Raw genomic sequence first — 25,997 nt, 5'->3', positions numbered from 1 at the left:
CCTTTTACACCTGCAAGGGCCAGGACCCGCCCCAGGGCCAGGCCATGAGCCTGGCAGACAGAAAGACCTACATCTGGTGGTTTTTAAAGAGGTATCAAGACATCATGCAAACTGCAGTAAAACTGTACTCTGATTAAATGCAGTTGGTTAAATGTGACTTGTCTGGGCTTATGGGATCAGTCTGATGCCAGGATCAACATTGATTGTATTTGCTTTTCTCTATAATAGAGAATATAATCTAGTTTAATTTAATATTTAAAGGATGAATGTGTTATTGATTCCATTTATTATTAAAGTATTTATACTGTATTATTTGTGATAGCAGATAAGGATGGACTAACGTGAGTCAAAGTAGTTTAATTAACCAACCCTGGCATATATAAGCAAACGGGAAAGTGTAATTTCAGTAATTTTAATGTTATTTATATTTTTATCTTGCAGTTATTTTTCAAAAGAAAAGTTGGTTGCCAGCAGGCTGATTTTGTACTTCTCTCTCTACTACTGAATTTTATTTATGAATTTATACAACACAACTATTTTTATAAATCTATTTAAGCATATATTTAGTTTATATATATATATTTATTCATATTTTTAACTCTTATATTTTAATACTGAAAGGGATGTATTTTCTGCTTAGTAGATGAAAGGTTTTACTCACTTCCCATTGTTGCCTGTGGATAGAAGCTGGAATTTAATTAAAATATTAAATAAAACAAATATTGCTGGATTCTCTTTTTTTTAATTCTTTTTTACAATATATTTTGCACTGGCCCTGTTCTGCTCAGACTTCTCCAGGAAAAGTGGGTTTGATATCAATTGAGTTGCTGCCAGTCCCCAAAAGTCAGGGGGGGGGGGGCCTCCTAGAAAAGCACTCAAGTTTCCCAAAAGGAACAGAGGGACCAAGCTCCTTGCTGGAGCCAGGGGAAGAATTCCTCCCAAATGGGCTCCACTCCAGACACAACTGTGGAGATGTCACATAGTGGTGACATGCAGAAGGTAAAATTCCAACTTCATCTCCTTCATTTTTAATAGAAAAGGAAGAATGGTTGGAAAAAAAAAAAAAAAATCACTGCCTGGGGATGTGCTTATCCCCAAGACTGAAGCAACACCTGCCTGACCTTTTCAGGTGGGGTCAGCAAGCCACTCTGAGCAGGAAAACAGTCACAACCCGAGGTCTTAAACATCACCACTGCCAATGACTGACACAAACCACTTAAGCCTGGCTGAACCAGAGGATTACACAGGGCCACTCCCTGTCATTTCCTCTCCCATGCACAGCTTTTGTTTCACCTTCTAAATGTATAAATAGCTCAACAGTCCTTAGAAAGGGAAATGCTTTCTCAGCAGTGCCAACAAGGTATCAAGGTGAGTCAGATGCTCTGCCCCAACTCACATCATGGGAAGAGCTACCTGAAAAAGAAGAGTTGTTCTTCCCCAGGGGGGAAGACTCAGACCAGTCACTGCCTAGAGGAAAAGGTGCCAGCCCCAGACAGAACAGTGAGAGAACACCTGCAGCCCTGTGGCTTTCCTGGTGCAGGGTCATCAGGGCTCAGATAAATCCTCCCCAGCCCTGGAGGGCTGCAAGTTGGGCCTGTACCACGAGGGGCATCTCTGCTGTGATCATGATTTGGTCACCAGCAAAGATCTCCCGACAAGCAGTTCCCCATTTATCCCGACTGAAAACAAAGCTTTCGAGGCCCATGAGGAATGAACAGTTTGGATGGAGGAGCCACAAATGGGCTCTGTAAGGGGTGTCAGAAGGGCAGCAGCAGCAGGACTCAGGGATGTGATGAGTCTCATCTTTCGTGGGTTTGTTTCCATTTGGTGGTGGAAAGGCATTGGCTGTATGACACACACACACACCTTCTTCTGAAACAGGAACATGTTAAACATCTCTCTGGATGACAACAGGGGCTCTTCTGTGTTTGCACACAGGGAATTCCCCAACACCCAAACAACCCACCTCCTGGAGAAAGTCCTCAGGGATGAGAATAGGCAGAGATGAGCTCCTAAGGGCAAATATAGGTTAAAATAAATAAATAAAAGTCTAGTGAGCATTCCATTCCATTCTTTTAGCTATAAAGAGAGCCCTGAGCTGTCTGCCCCCTGAAGGGCCAATTCCCTTACAGCAGTGATTTCATTTGGCATCATTTCCACAGAGCAAGCGTAGGTCCACTTTTGGCAGTGTTCACAGATTAGCAGAACCAGCCACAAAAAGAAGCCACTTCACAAACTCTCTTGCCACCTCAGCTGAAGTTACAGCAGCCTCTCTTGAAATCACCACTAAATCAGAAGTACAGAAACAGTGCTGTACAGCCACAGCTTCCTCCCAGAGAGCTTCGATAGCATCGCTGCAGTAACTCTGGTATTTGTAGTGCTTGGTCAAGATTGAAGGCAGGCTGAAGAGTTGGTTTATCACTGTTGAAACAGCACTGCTCTTCACTCCCACCAAAATGCTTTATGTGAGATCAAGCTTGTGATTTCTGAAAAATTAAACGCAGAGTTCAAAAATTGCTGTACCTCCTGGAACTGCAGGCCTGACTCATCAGAAGTTCTCATCAGAAATACTAAGTCAAAGGCACCAATCACAAGGGTAAGATCAACCAGCACAAACTCTTGTGCGGTAATTTTAAAATAAAATCCTTCTTTTCACTCTTCTGTTACCTTTCACTTCAACTAGAGCCTCAACGCTGCTTCCACTAGGCAAGAAAATCCAAAATGCCAGGGAGGTGACAACTGAAGCACAGAGAGCTGGAGCGTCCTACCAGGGAAAAACAAAAATCAGTCATTAAAGGCAGATTTATTAATTTCCTTTCTTAAATGGACTTAAGAGCTCAGTGCCTAACACTGACATAAATTCCATGTGAATACCATGTTATCCAATCTCAGTGCTGCTCTGCAGAGTATCCACTGTCCAGGCAGTGTGTCAAACTCAAATCCAATCCTGCAAGAAAATAAGACTATCAGGGCTCAAGACATTGGTGCAGCACCTCAGGCTTAATTAATTTTACCTGTTTTGGAGAAATATCAGGGCTACCTGGGAATTACTGTCTGTTAGAAGGAAGTGCAGAGACAGAAAAAAAAAAGTTTTATGCTTAGTTTCATCACCCGAGCTCACTCTCACTGTTGTGCAGCAACTCCATAGAGAGGATACAAGCTCTGCTCTGGGAATGCCAAACACAGAGATCCAAAGGTAACCCCAGCACTGTTCATTATGAGTTCTTGTCACCTTTTAGAGGTGCAAAAAGGATGCTAAGTGCTAGCCCTGGTCCAGGAACAATTCTACTTACCATTTCCCCACTTCCAGTTAGAAAATGAAGGCATTACAACCAGTTTCTTCCAAAAAATATCCTTTATTGTTTTGGTTGTAAATATAAAAAAATGCATTGCACAATTTAACAGACCTACTGAAAAGTGCTACATATCAACAGCACAACAGAAGTTGTCATGCAACAGAACAGGAAACCTAAGCAAAGCAAGAGCACAACCTGAAGTCCTCATACCTTCAAGATTTTTTTTCCTTTTTTTCTTAACAAGAATGAATTCCATTCACTTAAAACACATTTAAATACAAGATTAGAAGAAGAAAACGAGCTATTTATTCATTGTATTGTTAAAAGGCTTGCTCATAACATTGATATCTTTTGATTGAAAGCCTTATTCATGGTGGAAAAGTTCAGACAATGGCTAGAAATTAATTCCATTAATATTACCTAAGGTGTGTTTCTTTGTAACTGAAGTTACTGTAATTGCAACTGAAGAACTCAAGTTTTACAGACAGAGCTATAGTTTGGTTCTACCACTTCTGCTCTAGCACAGTAAATGAGAAGAAAATCCAACCAAGAATGAAACAAAAGAAAACTAGAACTTTAACTGATGTTGTAGGAAAAATATTGGGGTCCTATAAAAGAAAAAAAACCCCAAAACAAATAATCTCCTCTGACACTCAAGTGTATAAATTAGGGAGTAATAGAAAAACTCCTGATGTCTCACCTAATTTAAAAAACTTCTTAAAGTTATCAACAATTGTCCATAGTCCTCCAGACTGGTGTAACTGAATCCCTAAAGAACTTAAACTGGATGTCATCAGCCTTTTGATTTTTGGTAGTTTTCCATGCAATAGGGGTGAAAAGGAACAAAAAAAAAAAAAAAAAAAAAGAAGAAAGGAAAACGTGAAAACAGTGAAAAAACCCATTCTATTTTCAGCAGTACCTTCTAGCTGGCAACATCAAGAATTATCCACTCCAGAAAACTGAGAGAGTGAAATAGCCTTCAAATAATTTGTACTACAAAAGCATTATCTTACTGAACATTTCTGCAGTGACCTTCCCTGTCCTGTTCTCAAACTGCTTTTCAGGAGTTTTGGGCTTTAAAAGCAAACACAACTAAATTTACCTGTCCCTGTCACTTCTACCACATGTGAACACAAACACACACACAAAGGAATGTAAAAAAACCTGAAGATACAAAGGGATGCAGTTTTTCAATACCTTTGACAGCCCTTTGTCTTTTCAAGCCAGTTCAGATTTAGAGGTTTAAGCCCTTGCCTGTTTCCTGGGTTTGTCATAGCAGAGGTTATGTTCTTGTGTGCACAGGTGCTCCTGCACATGGCAGTGGAGGGCAGTGGATTAAGCAGGAAAGATGTAATTTTTTCCATACACAGATGAAGTTACTCACAACCTCAGTCTGAAAGGGTCACAGTAATGCCACATAGATAAAATCCTCTAAAAGGCCAGGGAAGCCCCACTTCCTCCATTTGCTCAATTTTCCACAGAGCATCATTTTAGGGGGAACAATGTATGACTTATGATTAATCAAATGCATACACAACACCAAGGTCTAAGGCACAGATGGAAACATTCTAGTAGGCCCCCCTTCAAGGAAGCCTTCCACAGGGGACTAGAAAAGCAGGGAAGAGCATTCCAGTCAGGTCAAATGGTATTAACCAAGAATCCTTTGGTTTTGTGCAGAGATCAGACTGTCACAGTGAAGTGTGCACTTGTCTCTGATCCCACTCCTCAGTAATTCCTTCAATTCTAGTTTGCTCCTGGACTTTCACCCCTTACTCCTCCTGCTAAAAGGAGGCCAATAACTGCAGTAACAGCTAATAACTACACCAGATAACGCCCAAGTTCTCCAGAACTTGTGTTTGGGGTGGGGCCATCTACAATATACCAATTAATACAATTCAAGGTCAGAAGGAACCAGTAGACAATCCCAGTTTGACCTTGTGCATATCACAGGCCATAAATAAGTTATTTAGCCACTCCTTTACTGAGTGAAATACATTGGATTTGATGGAATACAACTTGTATTCAATTACATGGGGGTTCTCCAAAAGTTTAGCACCAGCAGATGTGCAGCACCTGCAGTTCTGTGCAGATTTATAGGCACTGTGTGTTTGGCTTACTTACTTTGGTGACACTGAGGAAATCAGAGCGCTTAAATTAGGGGAGAAAGTGTTACCAAACTCTGAAAAAAATAAAGTAATAAAACTCCTCAGTGGGTAAGAAAGACAGACTAAGGTGTTTAAACACAAATCAAAGTGGAAAACTATGCAGGAACTAATACATACGTGGTCTATCTCTTTCCATACCAATCTTTACTGGTTCTACTTGTTCAGATGTGAGACATAAACCAGCTTTTTTCCTCCCGTGTTTCCAAACGAAGTGAAATCACTCTCCTCATAAGGCTGACTGATAAAAGAAAAGAATTTTGATTTGCAATAACAGGGTGACAAGAATATGTTGAATCACTGCTTCAAAGAGCAGTCACATCATTTCTGGTAATTGCACTACATGGAAAGTATCTTTTCACTTTTCCTTTCCTCCCTCCTACACTCTTGCCTAAGTAAGCAATATTGAATTCTTTTCTCTTTAAGATTTGCAGTTGCTTAATACTGCTTTGAGTTTATTTCTGCACCACAATTTGTTAAACAAGCACTCCCCCCCAGTTGTAACCAGCTCACGGTGCAATCAGATTGATACATTTTCCATCCACATCCACAGAAAAACTGTGAATGGACAAAATTTTTGGCAGTTCAGTTAAATTACCCTTTCCTATTCCTTTAAGGTTGCTTTCAGTTTCTAGTCCATTCAGTGAGATATGGATGTTAGGGTTTCAGCTGTCCAATTTCCCTGGGCCCTGAAGTATGATTGTACTGCACTGGGCTTCTTGGGACAGAACTCCCACGTCATCGATACCAGAAATGGTAAAAATCACACACCATCACTGCTGACAAGCAGGAGACCACATGGCAGGGGAGGCATTACAGGATCTGTTCATCTGAAAAGGTCAGCAAAAACACCAGTTCTTGGACAATATGCCTTCTGCTCTCTTGCTAGAAACCCAGACGTTTTTAACACACGAACAGTGAGATCGGCCCACCGAGGAAAGGCCGGGAGGGACATCTCCAGCTCATCACAGCGTAAAATGATTTTACTGGAGTCAAATTCACAACCAGTGATAAAAACGGGAGGATTGAAAGCACTGATTTACTTATTCAACACTTCTTACCCAGATGCACCCGAAAGTATATTGTTTAATTGATTACAACATTATGAAAGACCTAGGAATGGATCCCTCCAAAGAAGCTACTCACTATTTAATTACTATGACAACCTTTACACACCATTCCTTGGCTGAGACTTGGAATTTTGTTGCTTCTATCACAGGGACACAGGTTTTCACATGTGCCATGAACTTCAAATTATATGTCCAATCTACTGTAAAAAAAAAAAAAAAAAGAAAAGCATCTCCCCCTCTGCCTGCACAGCTACAGGAAGGTGTGTTGGTACAAAACGTGCCATTCTGCCTTCCCCTTCAGCCCCCAGTTCCTCCATGCAGGGAGAGGGCCCTGGGGCTCACCTTTTGTGCCTTCTCCTTGCTACAGTGCTGCTCACACAGAAGGAACTCTGCAAGGAAAGCCATTAGCTGCAAAAACTCACGACAATGGAGAAACAAGAACAAACCTACCCCCTGTACTCAGTCCTACTCCCCAGGTCTATTGTTTCCTTTCAAACTTTGACCCACCAAGTGGAGGAGACTGGGACAAAACTGAGAAAAGCTCCTTACCCCCAGGAGAACCTACTGAGCCCATTTCAGTGTGTGCAACCCCCAAGTGTTCCAACTACTCCTCATTTTCCCACTGTGAGAGGCTGCACATCACCTCCAGCCTGCTCTTGGAACGGGAAGAAAACTGCTCAGGGGAAGCATTTCCACCATTTGCATAGCTCTGAACAATCAGGATCAAGTTGTGAGTGGAATTACAAGGGTCATGGGACCATCCTAGACTATGAACAATCAGCTAGAATGAACATCCCAGTGCTATCTCAGGATGGACAATCACTGCTGGAATGGGACTCAGTTTACCTGCAGCAGAGGACAGTACATGCTGAGACTCTCACACAAAAATGTTATGCAGTATTTTGAGTTTTAAACTTATTTTTACAAGTTTTCTAATTCATGTTGAACATAATCTTCCCATATAGACCAGGCTCAGCAAAGTCCTTCAGGTTTTTCAGACAGAAGGCAAAAAGAAGAAGCAAAAAAGACAAAGAAGCAAAGAACTGACCGCAAGTCTGTGTGGTTTGATACAGCTTCTGAGATAATAAAAAAGCCAATTTTTTAGCATCACAAACTCAATTCTTGTTTCTGAAGTGCTATTACATTTACCTACGGGTGTGTTTTATATGTGCACATTTTGTGAGGATGGCAGCTGAACTGTGCAGATTGCAAAAAACCAGTTTGTTGATTAAACTGGTATAAAAGTCGTATCTTTATCCTAATTGCAGAATTTATACAATCTAAAACTGCTTTCTTGCACTTACGGCACGGCCTGCCACTCCCCTGCAATGGCTAAATAACAAAAAAAAAAAAAAAAATCAGCTATTTTATTTACTAGAAAATAAAGCACGTCTTGAAACTGATCAAAAGCAATGATACACTCATTCAAATAAAAATACACAAAACACAGCCTGAGATTTTAATTCTAAGTATTTTTGCCATGAGTTGACATCACTGACAGATTTTTCTTCTCCTTTGGTTTTTCGTATGATCCTGTTTAACAATTTTCAATATTCAAGTAAAACAAATGGAACTGAATACCAGAAAACAAAATAAAAAGCGTATTTTGCTTCATGAAATCAAAAGTATTTTTTCCCCTTGAAGAGCACATTCCTTGGTGTACAGGATTTACACTTCAGAGAACTGAGGGTGTTTCACAGAAATCTCTTAGTTGCGTACAGATGCATTGATGGAGATCTATTGCTGCCTGCAGGGCTCAAACCTGCTGAGTTTACCTGAGCTCGGTGGTTTTTCTCACTTGACGGAGCACAGCACAGCACTGGAGAGGAACCAAAACATTCTGACAACGCTGCATCACCTGCACCTCTTCGGAAGGCAGGGCCAGGTGCCCTGAACAATGTCTCAGGTGATGGAGAGAATCCTTTCTAAAGTGCACCGACTGGAGGAGCCTGGGCAGGTGGGGCCTGGCAGGTTCCCCACCCCTGGGACAAGCACCTCAGGGTCTTTGGTTGTTAGGTCTCCCCAGCTCTCTTGTTCACCTTCATCACGGCCTCCCGGGCCTGCTCTGGCAGCTGCGACGGGTCCGTCAGGATCGAGGTGGTCCTGCTCAGGTGCCGAAGGGTGTTCAGCACCACTACAAAAAACAAACCCAGGAAAAGCATCAAGAGAAACCATTAGTCTGACTGATCTTTCTTCTACAAAAGAGAGCACCTCGTGACACTTATAAATGTAAGTTAAATACTTGCTGAATGGCAAGAGGGAAAGAATCAAGCAATGATGCCCAAACAGAAGGTCACTCCAAAGCTGAATACAAATCTCAGAGGTCTTCCCTCACTACCAGATAAATCACACAGCCAACTAGAGCCAAGCTTTTGAAATTTAAAAGTAGTTAGACTGTTTAAATTCTGGTATATTCAACATTTTTTTTTCTGTCTTCACAGTCAGAAGAGGCTCTTATTTTTTCAATGAGCTAACAAAAAGGAAGCAAAAGTCACATTCAGCATCATGTGCTTTCTTTGTCATCCTCTGACTTTTAAAAAATGCTATTATATTACACTTTCTATGATCTGGAAGAGCTTCTGGATGGAACTTCACTTACTTGGTCTCAGAATAGGAAGAGTACAGTGCTGATCCAACCAGGCCAGTGCAGTTTCGTTCAGATCCTTAAAACTTGTTGTGGAAACCATCCCATTGAAGGACTCAAACAATGGCTTAATAATAATGCTGAACTGCAGACCATCAAATGTCAAGGGAGACAAAGGGGGAGTTCCAAACATTCTACAGGAAAGGCTATGACAGAGAAAACACTGGATTTCTAAATGGACTTCAACTGCCAGAGGGACTGCAACATTTCAAAACTTGTACTTTCAAATCTGTAACACTAAGGAAAAAAATTGAACCTTAGCTCCTAGTGATATTCACTATACTTTGCAAAATTCCTCCACACTGACCTGAAGGGGGAAAAAAGGAAAGGGGAATGTGCAAGTTTTTGAACAGCTTCAGTAACTGTAATTTTTTTCCCCTGAAATCTTTGCTATTGTCTATTTACATTTCCCAGAAGACAGCCAGAGTTGCAGTTAGAGTCCACAGAAGATTTCTTGCAGTACAATAACCTAGCAAGAAAACCCTACCTCTGCATTGCATTTTACTTTCCAGTTATCTCCCACACTTTGAGGTGAACAAGTTCTGCAAGAATCCATATCCACATGCAGATGTGGATGAAAACTGAGGACATTTGTTATTTAAGTAACTTGGCTTAAAGTCACAGCATCAGAATCTCAAGCTCTTGGCTCTAAAAGTACCAGTACCAAAGCCCAAGTTCATCAAGCTGGTATAAAAGGATACAATCCAAAACTTCCAGTTCTGCAGGGTCCTGCTTCTCACATACTCATCAAACAACCTCTTCATGTGGTCGAACCTTTGCCGTGTTACAGGAACCCCGGTAGCAGGGAGCTGCTGCTGGCAAGAACTGAAAAGATGTTTGGAGGTCAGAATCCCACTAAAAAGGACACATTTCTCTTCCAGAATAAATTGCAGCAGAAGAAAAGTGTGTATTCCTGGTATCTCTGGTGGAGGGGCTTCCCAGTGCATGATCCCCCCAGAGTGTAACTGCTCCGGTCAGCAATACAAACTGTTTTCCCAACAATTTTGTCTATATTCAAGCAGCAAAGTGATTTATCAAGCTGCTACAAACACTTCTGACAAACAACAAAACTGAAAACAAAGTATAACATAGAACAAAGTAATTTTAGGCATCCATTAAGGACAAGGCACATCAGGAGTCAAGGAAAAATTTACAGAGTTACTCCTAAGCAATGTTACAAAAGAAGATATAACGGAGATTCTTATGAAACAGATCAATTTAAAATAAAACCAAGCAGACTTCATTATATTTTGTAAGAAAAACAGAAGTATTTTGATTTACTGCTAATTCTAACATCATGCCTAAGCCTAAAACTTCTGGAGCTGGAAGCAAAGCCACCGGTGTTCTCAACATGCTGTGTAGTAGTACGTAACTATCATAAACCAAGCGAGCAAACTGAGGCACTGGGAAGGTGAAGGGATTTACCACAGTTATGTTCAGCCAGTGACAAACTTCTGGAGCCCAAGCCCTGTGTCTTATGCACTCAAACACATTTTCCTATAAAAACTGACTGCATTTGAAAAGAAACCTGCAGCAAAGCCATTGTGAAGAGTGAGAGTTCCATCATCAATGAGCTTTATAAAAACATCCCTTGCTGGCTTCTTCTCAGAATTATTCTGACCTGACATATCCTCCCTGATGCTGCCACTGCTGCGCATTCCGTGCTCAGAGCTTGCAGAAAACCCACACAGTTTGCACCAGTGCCCATCCCACAGCAGCTCTGCTTGGAGCTTGGAGCTGGCAGCAGCTCTGTTCTGTCCAACACCCATCTGCTGCCTGGTGTGACACTGAGCACACACTCCCTGCTGTTTGGCCCAAGCACCACTGAAGCTGCTGCTCCATCCCTGGAAGCTCCCTGGTCTCACAGGATGGTGGCGTTCAGCTCCTCGATTTCCTCCCGAAGGCGCCTGGTTTCCTCCTGCATCTGTGTCCTCTCCTGCTGCAGCTTAGCAATGTATTCCACTGTCTTCTGGAGCGTGATGGCGTGGCTGATCTAGACCAAGCACAGACACACAGTTCACCTTCTGCAACAACCTGAGATTCATGAAGAGTTTGTCCTCCTAACCTGCACTTCAGCACCTTTTAATTTTGCTTTACTGGGTGTAAAAGCACAGGGTCAGGCAGAGCAAAACACTTCAGATGCTCAGCTCTGTGCTTCTCTGACTCCACACTCCAGTAGAGAAATGTGGCTGCAGGGGTTGTTTTCTTCCATAAACTACCTTTCTGCTACTTTGTTGAAAGAAGTATTTTAGTAATTTAAAATGTTTTATTTCATTATCTGTCCTCTTAAAAATATTTACAGTTCTTACTTAAGTACTGAAAGATGTGCTACATCTCCAGACAGATTTATAGTGCTGGTAGAAGCACTGCTTGAAGCTGGTAATATAAATTATTTAGTTTGGGAAACCTGAAGTTATTGAAGAGAAGGACCCACCAAAGGAGACCGATAACAATACTCTTCAGTTTTGGGGAACCAATTAAAAATCTGCACTTGAGAAATAAAATAACCAGACATTTTAGTAAAGCTAGATTTTTAAAAAGGATTTCCTTTCAAATAGGCTATTCAAGTCAGGAAGTGAAATTCTGACAACGTATCACCTAAATTTCTGAAACTATAAAAATTATGCAAACAAATCAGCATGCTGCACAAAAAGCTTTCATATTTTCCATGTTTCAAAGCTACTGGTATTTAAAGGACACAAAAAAATTTGTTGTGCAGATATATCTGTATTTCAATTTAGTGAACTAAGTTAACTAGTGTAGCCAGAGTAAGTTCTTAGTTTGGATAAAGTCATTTGACAATGAGAAATCTGGGTCTCTGTAAGCCCATGTACAAAAGACAGGTGAAAGGGGAAAAAAAGGCCCTGATTCTTAAAGACAGCTGGGTGGTGTAAGGAGTCCTAAACAGATTTTCCAAATCATCTGAACTGAACATGCTTCTGACTCCTGCTGGGAGGCAGAGATCTCAATGGTGTAGGAAATTTTGGGAATTTACCTAAGCTTTTCCATTCTACATCTGCTCACTGCTGTGTTCCAGCAGTGCATGTTCTGCTGTGCTCAGCTGACCATTCAACAGTGAAATCATTACATTTATTAACAAGACTTTTAGAATGGCTCTTTCTTACATTTCACATTAAACTGTAAATGCTGCTGAGGTACTTACCGACTTGGAGTTGGCTGACACCAAGCTGTTCAGAGCACTGAAACCAATCTTGATATTAAACCTTCGTTTTTGTTCTGAAAGATGCCTCATCCTTCGATTCTGCATAAATAAAATCAGCTCAGTCTATGCTGTTCTCCTTTACTGTTCTACTGCTATGACTATTTCAGCTGTTCAAATTCAGTGTCATTTTTGTTGACTTGTTGACATTCACAGTCTCCCCTGGAACAACTCTCCAGAATTTTAATAATGAATTGACAGTGTGTTTGTGGACCAAGCCACCTCTGACATCTGCACCTATTTTAAACATCACATGCCAGGACGGCAAGGAGAAAACCTGAAAGATATTATATTACCTGGAGGTTCTAGACTTGTACAGTATGCACATGATTTGTTACTTGCCAGCATGGCATATGAAGGTTGTTTGAGAGATACTATTTGTCTGTGTAGTGCTTTAGCAGAAAGAAAAGGTCACCCTACAACTCTTTAGCTGTGTCATCAGGAAATAGAAGATTTAGGATTTGTATTAACAAAAGAGCAAAGATCAGTGGACCCAGAATTTGTCCAGGCTGTGGTAGAAATACCTCGCAATCAGTAACAAAGAAAACAACTGGCAGGATTTTTCAGGCACAGGAGGAGCCTGCAGCCCTTGGATCCCAGGGCTGGAGAGCTACATAAACCACTCACAGGAGCTCCCAAGGTTGGTGTCCATAGAAAGAAAAGACTTTCCAAGCTATAAAGGAGCTCTAGTTTCTGCTCCAGCACTGGGAATGCCAGATTATTCCAAGGCCTCTGAGCTACTGAGGACAAAGGAGCAGCCGGTGGATCCCTTCCCAAAGCTGGGGCCACACCGCCGCCCTGTGGCTCCTGCCCAGCTCAGCTGAAGCCTGGAACAGCAAGGGATCATCCTTGGGATGCTAACACATCACAGCCGCAGCAGGGACACAGAGAAAGGATCCAGGAAGGAACAGAACAACTCCATATATGACTCCAAAAATCCCCATTCCACACAGAGGTGAATGCCAGGTGTGTGAAGGAGGTGCAGAGACCCTTAACTGTGTAACAGGCCAAGGATTTCTTTTTTCTGAGTCCCTCTCTGGCAGCACCAGCTCAAGTTGTTCCTACTGCTGCACCACTCAATTACTACTTTTTCCTGGGAGTTTGCCACAGGAAATCTGGGATGAAGAAACTTCTTTAACAGATTTTGCACTTTGAGAACACGTTCCTGGCAGAGTGAGGCTTTCTGGCAGCAGCTCACCATCACCCCACTTTATAATGAAGGAAAGCAGTGTAATAAAGCAGTGAAGTGGCTCCCAAAACCACAGAAAATGCAGGTTCAAGAGCAGAACTGAGATTTCCAGTGCCCTCTATGCTTTGCCAAACTGAAATAGCCATGTTACCTAGCAATACAGAACTGTTTAATCTAACAATGAAGAGGAACAAAAGCACATACATCTGGAGCCTGGCAAGTATCACTGTTCCTCTCTTGTCTTACAAAAGAGTTACTAACAGTCCACATCCAAAGCAATTCCTGTCAGAGGAGGTGTGTCTACATGGCTATGAAGCCTATTTCATTGCAGTATCCCTACTTTTAAGAATGCTCCTCCATCTTGTGACCACTTTCCCACCATCAGCCAGCGCTACTAATTTGTTCCTTTGTTAACTTACTCCCTAACAACAGAATAGGCTGCATCTCCTGCTTGTGAGCATTCATGCCAAGCAAATCACTGCCAACTTTCATGAGTAACTTGCAGCATGGTCAGCAAGGGGCAGTTCTGATTCTCCTCTGCAACAGACCTAGAACTTGAGTGTAGTCACAGGCTGCAGGTGTTAAAACTTATGTTTCTGCCCTGGAGTAATCAAACTGCCCTCAACTCACAGGGTACACAGAGCCAGAGAAGCCAGAAGGGGGTTGGCACTTGCAAAACAGTTAAGTAACACTCCCTTTCACAACAGAATGGATGAGAGAATTACAGCTGATTGTTCTGACGGGGTTTTTGTGGAGAAGTTTCTCATACCACCACAGAAAGTGTTCTGACAAGTGTTCAGCTTGTGTGTGAGGTACAACCAGTGCTCAGGTGCTATCTCTAGACCGCCGAGTTCTTACCCCAGTAATTCTTGAAGGGTTTTACAGGTGTAACTTGTAGAGTCTGTGGAGCTGCTTCTCTGTGGAGCAGCATAGCATCACTGGAGACATGTAAGTTACTCAGCAGGTCAAGAACTTCCCCTCCAGCGATGGCCAGAGCCCTGCAGACTGAAGAGCCCCAACAGAACAATGGCAAAAAGCCACAGTTTAGAACACTAAGCCTGAAACCTTTGACCAAGTAAACTGACACCTGTCACAACACTCCTGTGAGCCACAGCAGGAACTGCTGTCATGACCATTAGGACCTGCAGAGGTACAGCTAAGCCTGGCCCCTCTGGTGACACATCCCTGAGGAGCAGAGTAGATTATTAGAGTCTGACATTTTGGATTGCACAGAGCAGCATAGATGCAGCAGCAAGCTAAGCCCGACACACAAATATGCTACTGTCCTGAAGCACAACTTTCTCTAGTTCATGCTCAGACATCAGGACAGAAAAGTAGCTATGAAGGCAAAGAAGAAAAGCCCCTCAAAGGAAGGGACACACACCTTAAATGCAGCCATAGTAGGGTCAGTGGCAGATTTTCCTGAGCAGCTGTTCTGAGGAGACTGTGGACTGGGGCTCTGCTCAGAGGTGCAGGGGGAAGCCTGACCTGAATTCTGACAGTCCCGGCCTTCATAAAGGAAAAAACACAAGACACATTAACAAACAACTTTTTGTAGCAAATGTAAGTGCTGAGAAGTTTCTACTCAGAATTGAACTGAAATGCAGTCGGCAACCAAATTACACTGTTTGATGCAGCAACCACATGTTAGAAAACATCAAGACTGCTGGGAAAGCTTAGGATACAATGTCACAAGTGTCATACATCCTGAATAGCAAGATGTAATAGTCCTTTCACACACGCATATTTCAGCAAAGGGATACTGGATGTGCAGGCTGTGATTCCATTGTCCTACTGGACTCCCCCATTTGTCTCTAAAAGCCTGGGACATGATGGTGACATTTACAAGCCATTTACCACCAGAACCAGCCCAGGGAACGCTCCGTCGATGCACATGCAAAAGGAGTCTTTGCACTTACCTACAAGGATTGTGTCTGAGATCCTCCAGTCAAAATCAGAGCTATGACACTAACAACAAACCTATTCAGCACTTCCTACACAGATGTCTTTCATTTCTTGGACAGCACATCCTTTTAGAAAGGAGCCACTTATAGGAAGCACAAAATCACAGTTTCTGGGGACACTGCAGAGTCATTTAAGACAAAAATTGCAAACTACTGGATGCAACTGAAGCTGTGGGGTAGAAGGGCCTGAAAAGCTTTTCCTTCAAAAATTATCAAGGTATCCTCAAGGCCCATTTACATCCTGCCTACCCAACAGAAACACACTTCCATGTGCAGGGGGGAGAATGCTTACAGCTTTCTAACTTACTAGGTGTAGGTGAGGGAACTTGTGAACTGCTGCAGTGGGAAGGGATGTGCTCTCCTTTCACCAACACATCCTGGACTACACTAGGAGGGAAGAGATGTGAGACTGTGGACTGGCTTTGTTGACTACTTGGTGCTCGCTGTGCTGGACCAACCAGAATGTTACTACGGAACTCCGTCACCCCGGGAGCCTGGGAACAGCACAGAAATAGCACAGAGGAAAACAGAGAAAGAGAGAGCAGGAGGGGCAGTGTGGGGGCAGAGGGAGAGAAGGGATGAGAGAAAGGAGAAAGTGGGAGGAGAGAGAGTAAGAAAGAGAAAGAGAGAGAGAGATTTGTTACCTTGCCTTTCACTAAAAGTAGCAAATTAAGACATGATTAACAATCTGATGACATGAAACAAGGGCTAATATATAAGGAATTGGCAGGCACCAAAGTCAGGCTTCTGGCAGGAGACCAGTATCCTTTCATAACTTAAAGCAGTATTACAACACATCAACAGCATAATATACTAAAATCTATCTCCATCTTCCTGCACACAACATATTGGGGAAACCCACTCACATACCCAAGGCATGTTTTCCAATATGGCAGTGGAAAGGTGAGCTCCCTGGGCTTCTGCACAGTTAAAGCACAAGCCATCCCATCCACAGCACTGTGAATACAGGCCTCCTTGGAATCTTGCTGTTGTGTGAGACAGAGTCTGTCAAGACTATAAAATGCTTCCAGGCCCATAAAGTGACTACATTAAAAATAAGCAAACATAATGCTGAATGCACAAATGCATACGTTGGGTAACAGATGATTTAGTGGACTCGTTACCCTCCTCAGCACATTATGGCTCTCACTACTTGCAAGTAACAGGCCTAGAAAACAAATATATAATTTTTTTTTCTTCTCCTTACTCTGACAATTCCAGCTGGTGCAATTGCAACATTAGACTGAGACGTGGCTGGCGTCAAAATCCCCTCTCTTTTTAAAGGTGCTGGAGTTACAATCACAGCTCTGGACTGTCCCTGAAAGGCAGCTGAAGAACACAATTCAGTTAGAATAGTTAATGAGACAAAACAAAAGCTGGAGATTATTTGGTATGAATAACTTGTCATTAAACAGGGGGGTGGATCAATGGGCATCTATTTGGTACTATTTCACTGCAGTATAAAATGTCACCAGTCTTCCAATAATCTCAACCCCCTTAATCCAGTACAAAGGACTTCAACACTCCAGCTATTTCTGAGTTTTCTAGCATCACTGTTTCAAGGTGAATTTACAGAGGTATGTAGTAATTCAGTGAGATGCAAAGTGTCTTCATTCTATCAGAGCTGGGTTTGACAGGAGCACGGCCATCCTCAGCTCTCCTCTCCCATCCACACTTTGGGATCTCAGACTTGCTCTGCTGATCCAGGAAGGGTCAATGACTCAATACTTCATGCTTCCTTGTATATTTACCTTAAATCCTTTCCCTCAGCACTTCATCCAGCAGCTTCTTCCACTATCTAGTTTTACAGTTGCTTTAGATGACACACGACCACAAGACAACCAAATGTGATTGGGAATCAGCATCAAAATTCCAGAAAATATGCTAAAGATCCAGGAGTTCTGCAGTGCTTAGACAGCTAGAGGTAATTCTGAACAGCAGCAAATGTCTCCACATGAATCTGTGAAGATCTCCATATAACCAATGCAGATGTGCAGGTACTAACACAGAATTCATGCTGAAGCAGTTCTTGCCCAGTCTAGACAGAACATGACTGACCATCCTATACTAAGGGAAGAATCAGGCAAAGACACAACTTCTGCCTGGGTTTTGATAAAACTGAACCAAACATATTTGGCTTCTCTCTTGGCTGTATTGGTTCAGCTCTCCTTTGTACAAATAAAGTCATGATGCAGGAGCAGTGTCAGCACAGCTCAGTCCCTGCCGAGCCACCCCTCTGCAGGTCAGCATCAGGGTTCTGAAGGATGCACACAGAGCAGGACAGGGAGACAGTGCAGGGTTATCCAACGTCCCCTCCCTGACAGTGTCACCTGTGACTGATAACTGTGTTTTGACTCAACTGGAGTTTCTGCAGAGCCTCCATAAGAGAGGACCGTGGATTGCACAAACCTTGCGCCAGCCCTTGCGTGGGTCTGTCTGGAGGAGAGCCCTGTCACTGACACAGGGAGTTCATTCTTTGAGCATTCCACATCTAAAGCTGGAATCACAACCCTTCCACTGTTCACTGTGGTTCAGCTGGACTTATGACATCTCTATTGAGCTCAAGAGCCTACTCTCACCAGTGCATTGTGCTGCTACACAGGCTTGGCCTTTCTGACTTCCACACTTGGGGAGCTGCAACAACCAGCAACAATATTTAGAAGTCACTTTACATGATTCATGTTTCTGTTCTACACATGCATCTTTTCCAGACTTTCCTCTCAAAATCAGCACATTTATCCTGAAGTGGTGATAGCAGTGAAGTCTTGCACCTGATGAGACAATCTGTACAGGTTTTTAAGTCCTTACACCACCGAGCAGTTCTAACCCAAGATATAATGTATTTGCTTTATAGTCTGGAAATGATTTGTTTGTCCTGAACACAAATGACAGGCATAAATGCCTTGGTTACAAGTACTAATGTTTATTCTATTGCCAAAAATAAAGCTCCAGTATTTATATAAATTCTTGGATTTGTCCCCTGAGCTTGACCTCCCAGTAGTTTAAGAACACCATGATCCCCAAACACATGCCACTAATCTAGATGAGAAACAAAGCCACTGGTTGTGAAGCTCTAGAAGTAAATGGTGGAGCATTGGGAAAGTAATATATGGGGTGAGGAACAACCCAGGAAGCACTGAGAAAGTAGGAGTAAAGGCTTTCTGAAAATGAGTTGCCTACAATCTTTACTAGGTGAGAAATGCATGTCTCGACTGCTGAAGGTACATGGACTGTTGGTTTATAAGACACAATAGATAGTAACACTGCCATTAACACCCTCGTGCTATTAATCATGGACCAAACTGATCCCAGTGACATCATAAAATTAGATCTTGCATCTGTTCTTCTCAACAGTGATTCTTCTTTTTGGTGAGTAACCTCACTATCAGGCCCTGGCAGACACACCTACTCCCTAGCAAAGCCTGTTTAACAGTACTCCTCCAGGCAGGCTTTTTCTTGAATTATTGTTGCACGTTTCAAGTGGCTGAAGTCACTTGGTTCCCAGCCAGCACAAGTCTAAAAACAGCCTGCAATAATCCTAAGAAAAGCATGCTGCCTGTCCTGTCCAGCCTTGAGCTTTCCTACAAGGACCACCTCAAGCGAAATTCTCCCTCCTCATCTTGTTATTCTTTGCCTTGTGCAGCACCAGTGGCTCCAAATCCCACCCAGTGTGGAGGTCCCAGGTATTCCTATCCCGACCTGAAACCCACTCCTGACTTAAAGCTTCTCAGGGGTCTCTAGACTGCTTGAGACAAAGATCTCTAGCTCCCTCAGGAGATCTCTTTCTCTCCTCTCCTAGGGGAAGGTAACACTCTCTCCCTACTACTTCCTCCTCCACTGTGGCTGCATGCTCTGAGGGGCAGTTAATCACAATAGCATCACACCTAAATCCAAGGTTTCTATGGGGCAGGAGCACAGAGCTGATGCAGCTACGCAGCCCATCACAGATGTTACATGGAGAGACCCCCTTCTGGAGGTCAGCTTTTCACACTCAACCAAACTGCTTCCAATCCTTGCAGCAGCCTGGAGCATCCCACTGAACAGTGCAGCCACTGCATTCAACCAGTGGATTCAGGGGCTCTGCAGACACCCTCAGAAGCTCTATTTTAACTTATTACGTAAAGCAAGAAAAGCAAGAAGGTCTTTTCCTCTTGCTAGTCCCACTCCGAAAAGGAAAACATCCCCCCACAGTGCTCCTCACCTGGGGTGATGAAGGCATTCTTTACCAATAAGGACACTGTTTCAAGCTTCGGAGCAGGCACTATTTTTTGTGACTGTTTGGGCCTTGTCCCAGCACTGGCCAGAGGAACAGGTTTGGGGAGTGCAAATGTCAGCTGGGACTGCACCTGCGGCCGGGGCTGCCCCTGCACAACAGCAGTCTGGAAGGCCAGGTTACAAGGCACTCCTGCCCCCGGCTGCTGCGTGGCCAGGACCACGCTCTGGCTCTGGCTGAAGGTGGTGGCAGGGGCGTTGTGGGTCAGCGTGGCAGAAGCCGTGTGAGTGATGACCGTGGATTCACAGAGGCCGAACTTGGGCGTTTCTGGAGCAGCGAAGGCGGCGGGCGCAGGGCTCAGGCTGGAGCTCAGCGGCACCGCGGGCAGCGGGGACTGGTGCTGGGCACTCGTGGGTTGCAGCAGTGGCAGGGACGTCGGGAACACTGACATAAAAGTTTGTGGCCCGCTGAGAGACGAGTCGGGAGGGAAGTCTGCTGGCTGGATGAAAGATTCCTCGCTTCTAATGCTGGAGCACTGGTCTGCAACGACGTCAGGAATGACAGGAGCAGGTACTGAGGAAGGAATCAGTCCATCACTGATGTTCCCTGCTGGAAGCGTGCTGGGCAATGAACCCGACGGCAGGACAGGAGACTGAGAGACAAGGAAATATCACTGATTCAGACATGTCTGAACTCCTCCTAAGAAGGACATGGCTCATGTCAGAGCCTTCTGTTTTAAACCTCTCTTACCTGGGAAGAGTGGCTGTTGCTGTCTGTGGTAGCTGAGCTGACAGCAGACACGGAAGGGAAATAATTACTGGAGCGACTGGGCGTGAATAATTCTGAAACATGAAAAGTCACTTATAAATTTTCTACTTTCCATACTCAAGGTACAGCATTGCTAGATCCTAAAATTCACAGGAATATCAGTATTATTTAGCAAATAATGAAACCATGAGATTTTTGCTTCATACAACTGCTGTTGACTGAGCAATAAATTGCTGTCTCCCAGAGGAACTGATCTCTTTGGGATTGACTTCATCAACTTTCATGCAAACTGGGACACTGCAAAAATTAATCCTGTTTAAGGTTCATCTACACACAGACAGCCAAGAACTGATCCTCAGTGCAGTCCCACAAAGTACAGTTATCTGATGCAGACTGCTTGCAGAGCTAGCAAACAGATGTGTGACTCTTTACTTCCATGAAGAGCCATAACCATCAAAGTTGTCAGCAGTGGTTTAATGTCATATGGAATTCTTGACAGTGCCATAAAACATTCAAAGACAAACAGAATATTAAATGTCTTCATCAGTAAGAAGTGTGAAGTGAGGAAACCTTAGCTATCTGTAACACTTAAACTTATTTTAAAACCTAGTTCAAAATCACAGCAATATTTAAGAAATTAATGAACTCTACATATGATTCTTACCCTGAAAAGGCTCAAAAGTATCCATAAAATCAAAATTTGGCTGGAGAGGAATAAGCCCTGGTTGAATCATATCAGCATTTCCTAAGTGTCCTGCAAAATTCAGGAGATGGATTAGATTAGCTTCACATCACTGACATAATAACAGCAGTAGGATTAAAACACTCCACAGCCAGGCTTGGCAGAGATGTTACAGAAAAACTGCTGCTGAAAGGAACTGAGCATCTGCTTCTCTTCAGAGCTACAGCACAGTCCAGAATTCAAAGCCATTGGGGAATGAAACTTTCAGCTAATAAAATGGAAGGGGTGCAACCTGAAGGCTCTGACATCTGGGATTGCCAAGCTCGGACGTCTCCTGCTCCCAAACCTCCTGCACTACACACACAGCCTTGCTGGGAAGCACAGCCTGACCCACCGCAGCTCACAGCAGAGTATTGTAAAGTAAACCACCATCCTTTAATTTGCCTTGAGTACAATTCATGTAAACCATGGCTGCTCTGGAGTTGCTCAGACATCCATGCAGCAAGGATGGTGCACAGTGGACATGTGCCATCCCATCAGACAGACAGAGCCTCCAGACAGAGCTGAACAGCTCTTGGGATTGTTTGTACAGATGCGACTTGGCACTGGCTGTACTGGACAAACAAAAATACACAGGCACTCCCTTAAAAATACACACACAACTATGCTTTGAGATAAATCACAATGCCTTCACCACTGATAAAGTAAATACTGCTCTTCAGAGCAACATTAGGGGGGCAAAGCTGGGAGCAGCACCTAAGAAGCTAAGATAGAAATTAAATTTGGATCATTAATTGGGATTCTGTAACCTACAGAATCATAAGACAGCCACACTCCCTGACCTGTTTTTATCTGTATCAGCAATATAAGATAGATTTCTTAGGCAAGGCTACAAGAGCAGCAAAGCAACAAACCAGAGTTTTTGTAGGGGTTCTCACTGCAACATAGCTACAGCCAACAAATACCTATGTCCCTGGAATTTGGCCAGGAAACCAGCTGATGTGAAGACAGAGTGGAGAACAGGGTGTCGGTGAACTCGGACATGAGCATGTCTGCATCCAAGAGGCTGCCTTCCTCCATAGGGACAGGGGTTTCTCTGCCATACCTTCTTTTTTGCCAGAGAACCACATCATCATCCTGTCAAAGCAAAGGAAGAGAGGTCAGGCTGCCTAGACAATGCCAAAGCAGTCTGGTGCAGATCTATGAAAGCAGCCCTCATTTTTCACATTTTTAAAGAACCTCTCTTTGAGGAGCCATCAAATGGACTGAAACACATCAGTGGTGCTTCTGATACACCAACAACTTCAGCTCACTGAAATACCACAACATTCTGGGAAAGGTTTTTGTCCAAAACCCAGATGTTGACTAGAGGATGTAAGACAAATAACAATACTTCCTTGTTTGATTGATTACACAAGTATTTTTGTACCTAGTTTAACAATCCCTTGGTTTGAATAAAGATTAAAACCAACATGAATAGCCAGAATGCAAACAACTCCGGTCTTGTGAGATGTATCTGAAATTCTGAAGTGAAGTGTAATTGTACTCCGAGTTTGCACAAGACACTTTTTGCCCATGAAAAATACAACATAATGTGACTTGGCTTACTCATCCCTCACTACAGGCTGAGTTAAACTGCACTGCCTTGCAAAAACAACAGAACAGCGCTTCTGATCATCAGTTTATACACCCAAAGTAGGTTTGATAGCTTAAGGGGACATACTAAATGGCGATACCACTGTTTGTTCAACCATTTTGTCCTTTTTTAGGATCCTGGCATATTATCTGCCTCAGCTGAGGGCACAGCAGGAAGATCTGCAACATGTAGCTCACACATCTTCACAGATCCAGTTAAACAAGCAAGGCAGCAGTGCCAGTTACAACTCAGTAACAAGATGAAATCATGTGCCAGCCCTCAAAGAGATTGATCTCTCTGGGTATGCAATGCTGATTCCCATTTCATCTGTCACAGCGCTTTACATTCAACCTCTCCTCCATCCAATTTAAGCTACAAATCTTACATTGCTCTCTAAGGCACAGAGCATTAAGGTGTCTAACCTTAATTAAGGCTTAAGCAAGATGCTTGTCTTTAGATTTTAATCAAAGCAAGCTACTGCATGTTACAGCTTTGTTATCTACTGCGGGTTCTACAAGCATAAATGCTGCCACTTCTCAGTGGTGTTACCTACCCTGACCAAACTTGAAAGATCTTCATCTTTATGTTTCTGTAACTGCAAAAGGAGAACAGAAGAGATGGTAAAGTCAGAATAGGTCCTGTATGTGCCAGTAGAAGACCTGATTTGCAAAACTTTTAAGACCCAATCATGCACAATCAGTCCCAGCACAACAATTTTTAGTTAAGTGGAACTAATCCAATGAGCACGTCTGTACCAGCTTATCATCTGTTTTAAGTACTCTTGCATGCCAGAAAAAGCAATAGAAAAACTCAAAAAGCAACAACATACTGATCAAGCTCAAGTAAACTACCAACAGACCCTTTTCTTGAAGTACGTTCTCCACTTGTGGTATTCCCTGATGACTATTTCAATTCTTCGTTTCCAGTATTTCCCTTCTGTTGCAATGGCCTGAGAACACAAACACATACCATGAATTACACGGAATCACATAAGAGCTGAATATTCAATACATTTCCAAGCAAATATTCAGGCATAAAAAATGCAAAAGAAAGCATGCTAATTCTGTTTGAGCTCATGTATCAGCAGCCCACACTGTCCCAGAGTTCAGCTATCACAGAGCAAATCTGACAGTACTAACTTCATCTTTCCCACAAAAACCAAACACGAGATGACATCTGACTGCACTGTCAGCATCTCCCACAGCAGCTCAACCATAACCAAGAGTTAAGAAATGGCAAAAAAACTCCCTTTAAAATTAATTTACTGAAATATAACATATAAAGCACACAATATCCTGTGAATTTCACAAGGTCACATGCACAGACACACACATAAGCAAAAGCTGCTATGAATGACACAAAGCAATAGAAATCTGATGTCCAGCTCAGGGAGAACCTTGCAGGCCACACACTGATGGCAACAAAAGGATCAGACAATATGGGTCTTCAATGTATCACAGAGAGCAGTGTGTAAGTTGGGGAGAGCAGACTAATGAGAGCCTTAACTTTGTGTTCGAGGGTCACTTTCAACACAAACATCAACACTGTTCTTTCAAAAACCTGAGACAGTTCCACAAACTCATCTGGAACTCCTTTGAGTTATAAATTATTCTAGAGTTATGCAGTATAGAGAGAGTCACATATTGCCACATCAAGGGCCTCACTGGTTTTCTGCAAGGAGCCAGAGGGCAGATGTTAGTTTTCATTTATGTTTACAGGAGCACAAAAATGAAAGAACACAAATTCATATTTGCTCTGTCTGCGAAACTACCTTGACACAGAAAAAGAAATTACTTGTTCTCTTGAAACCACACCTTGCCAATTACACAAAATACAGAAAACTCTCCCAAGGTCACTTAGATTCAGTCCTGAAAACAGTCATCACTCTGATTTCCCACCGACTTCCAATCAGAAGTGGCTGTCAAAATCTTAACTATTCAAATAGCACTTCTATGACTTATGATTCATTAAACTACAACATTAACATAAGTTACACAGATAACAAATGTCCTTCTGGTTGCACCTTGATCATCTTAATGTGATGAACTCACAAAACCAGGTTCACTCTGGTTTTAATGGTTCCTTCTAAATAAAAACAGAGCACAGATTGGCTATGCTGCCTTGTTTCCAGCAGACCCAAAATCCTGTTACAAACTCCAGAGCCTGTTCCTGGGGTTTCACACACCTCTGGCCGACGGTGCTCATCGACGTCCACGGAGCCGTCCAGTGGGGTCACAAAGTGGCACACGGGGTTCTTGCGCTTCTCCAGGTCTGAAACAACAGCAAAAATGCAACTGCTGAGCATGTGCAGGGCCGGCAGAGAGCTCTGTCACTTCGGTGGCAAGGTGTGACAGCGGGTCTAGCCAGGATTCCTTCCCGATAAACAACAGAAACAGGGAGATCTTGGGCTGTGCTGGGAGCACTCAGCACATCCCCAGTGCAGGCACATCTAGGAAAGCCCTGATCCAATGGCACTGGCTCTGAAACGTCAGGCCTTGAGCAGATTCCTGAGCTTTTCAGTAGACGGTAATTTCAATTCTCTTGTTCTCACCGATGTCTCACGAAAGACCCGCCCCCAGCGCGGTACTTACACTGCATGTACCAGGCCCTCCAGATGGCGTTATTGAGACGGATTTTATCTCTCCACTGAAGCTTCAATCCCTTAAAATTTTTCCATTTTGGTGAAACCAACCTTCCGCTGCAACAAAACAGACAACGAATCATTCTGCTTTCAGTTTTTCTCTCCTTCCTTTCAAGGCAAAGCATCCCCCTGTAACAGCCAAACTGTCAACAGATAAAACAACAACAAGCCACACTTGGCCAGTCACAACTTCTTTATCTCTCCACTGAAGCTTCAATCCCTTAAAATTTTTCCATTTTGGTGAAACCAACCTTCCGCTGCAACAAAACAGACAACGAATCATTCTGCTTTCAGTTTTTCTCTCCTTCCTTTCAAGGCAAAGCATCCCCCTGTAACAGCCAAACTGTCAACAGATAAAACAACAACAAGCCACACTTGGCCAGTCACAACTTCTGCTTTTTCCACAGCTCACTGAGCCAGGAGCCACAGATGAACCCAGTCTTCAAGACTCCTCCATGTTCTCATCCATGAGAACTAGAAACTGTCACAACTGGTCTCACAGATATCAGCAG

General features: G+C 43.0%; 1 protein-coding gene across 3 annotated transcripts; it reads right to left on the bottom strand.

Moving 5' to 3' along the window:
• Positions 1-3,336: 3,336 nt before the first annotated feature.
• On the bottom strand, positions 3,337-25,612 carry MLXIP (MLX interacting protein). 3 transcript variants are annotated; one of them, XM_008634164.2, is made up of 16 exons: positions 25,436-25,603; positions 25,030-25,115; positions 23,704-23,793; positions 23,398-23,439; positions 22,174-22,345; positions 21,191-21,280; positions 20,509-20,600; positions 19,747-20,410; positions 16,753-16,874; positions 15,853-16,039; positions 14,966-15,090; positions 12,336-12,434; positions 11,038-11,165; positions 9,874-9,997; positions 9,128-9,257; positions 3,337-8,662 (listed from the first exon to the last, which is right to left on the bottom strand). In XM_008634164.2, the coding sequence occupies exons 1-16, from the start codon at positions 25,566-25,568 to the stop codon at positions 8,541-8,543; spliced, it is 2,406 nt and encodes an 801-aa protein (XP_008632386.1). In that variant the 5' UTR covers positions 25,569-25,603; the 3' UTR covers positions 3,337-8,540. The 3 variants fall into 3 exon arrangements, 2 of the variants coding, with proteins under 2 accessions (XP_008632386.1, XP_017590300.1); XM_017734811.1 differs by lacking the exons at positions 15,853-16,039; positions 16,753-16,874; XR_001862191.1 differs by lacking the exons at positions 3,337-8,662; positions 9,128-9,257 and having other exon boundaries at positions 9,916-9,997; positions 10,794-11,165; positions 25,436-25,612.
• Between the last annotated feature and the right edge of the window lie 385 nt (positions 25,613-25,997).

Source organism: Corvus brachyrhynchos, unplaced genomic scaffold (assembly GCF_000691975.1).
Source record: "Corvus brachyrhynchos isolate BGI_N302 unplaced genomic scaffold, ASM69197v1 scaffold114, whole genome shotgun sequence".
Lineage (NCBI taxonomy): Eukaryota > Metazoa > Chordata > Aves > Passeriformes > Corvidae > Corvus > Corvus brachyrhynchos.
This window is presented reverse-complemented; position numbering and strand designations above follow the sequence as displayed.

Coding starts and splice junctions, on each gene's coding strand:
- MLXIP (XM_008634164.2), bottom strand. CDS start 25,568: ATGATTCGTTGTCTGTTTTGTTGCAGCGGAAGGTTGGTTTCACCAAAA. Junction 9,998..11,037: donor GAGCTGAACGCCACCATCCT/GTGAGACCAGGG, acceptor ACATCTTTTCAG/TTCTTGCCAGCAGCAGCTCC. Junction 9,258..9,873: donor AGAACTGGAAGTTTTGGATT/GTATCCTTTTAT, acceptor GATGGTCTGCAG/TTCAGCATTATTATTAAGCC.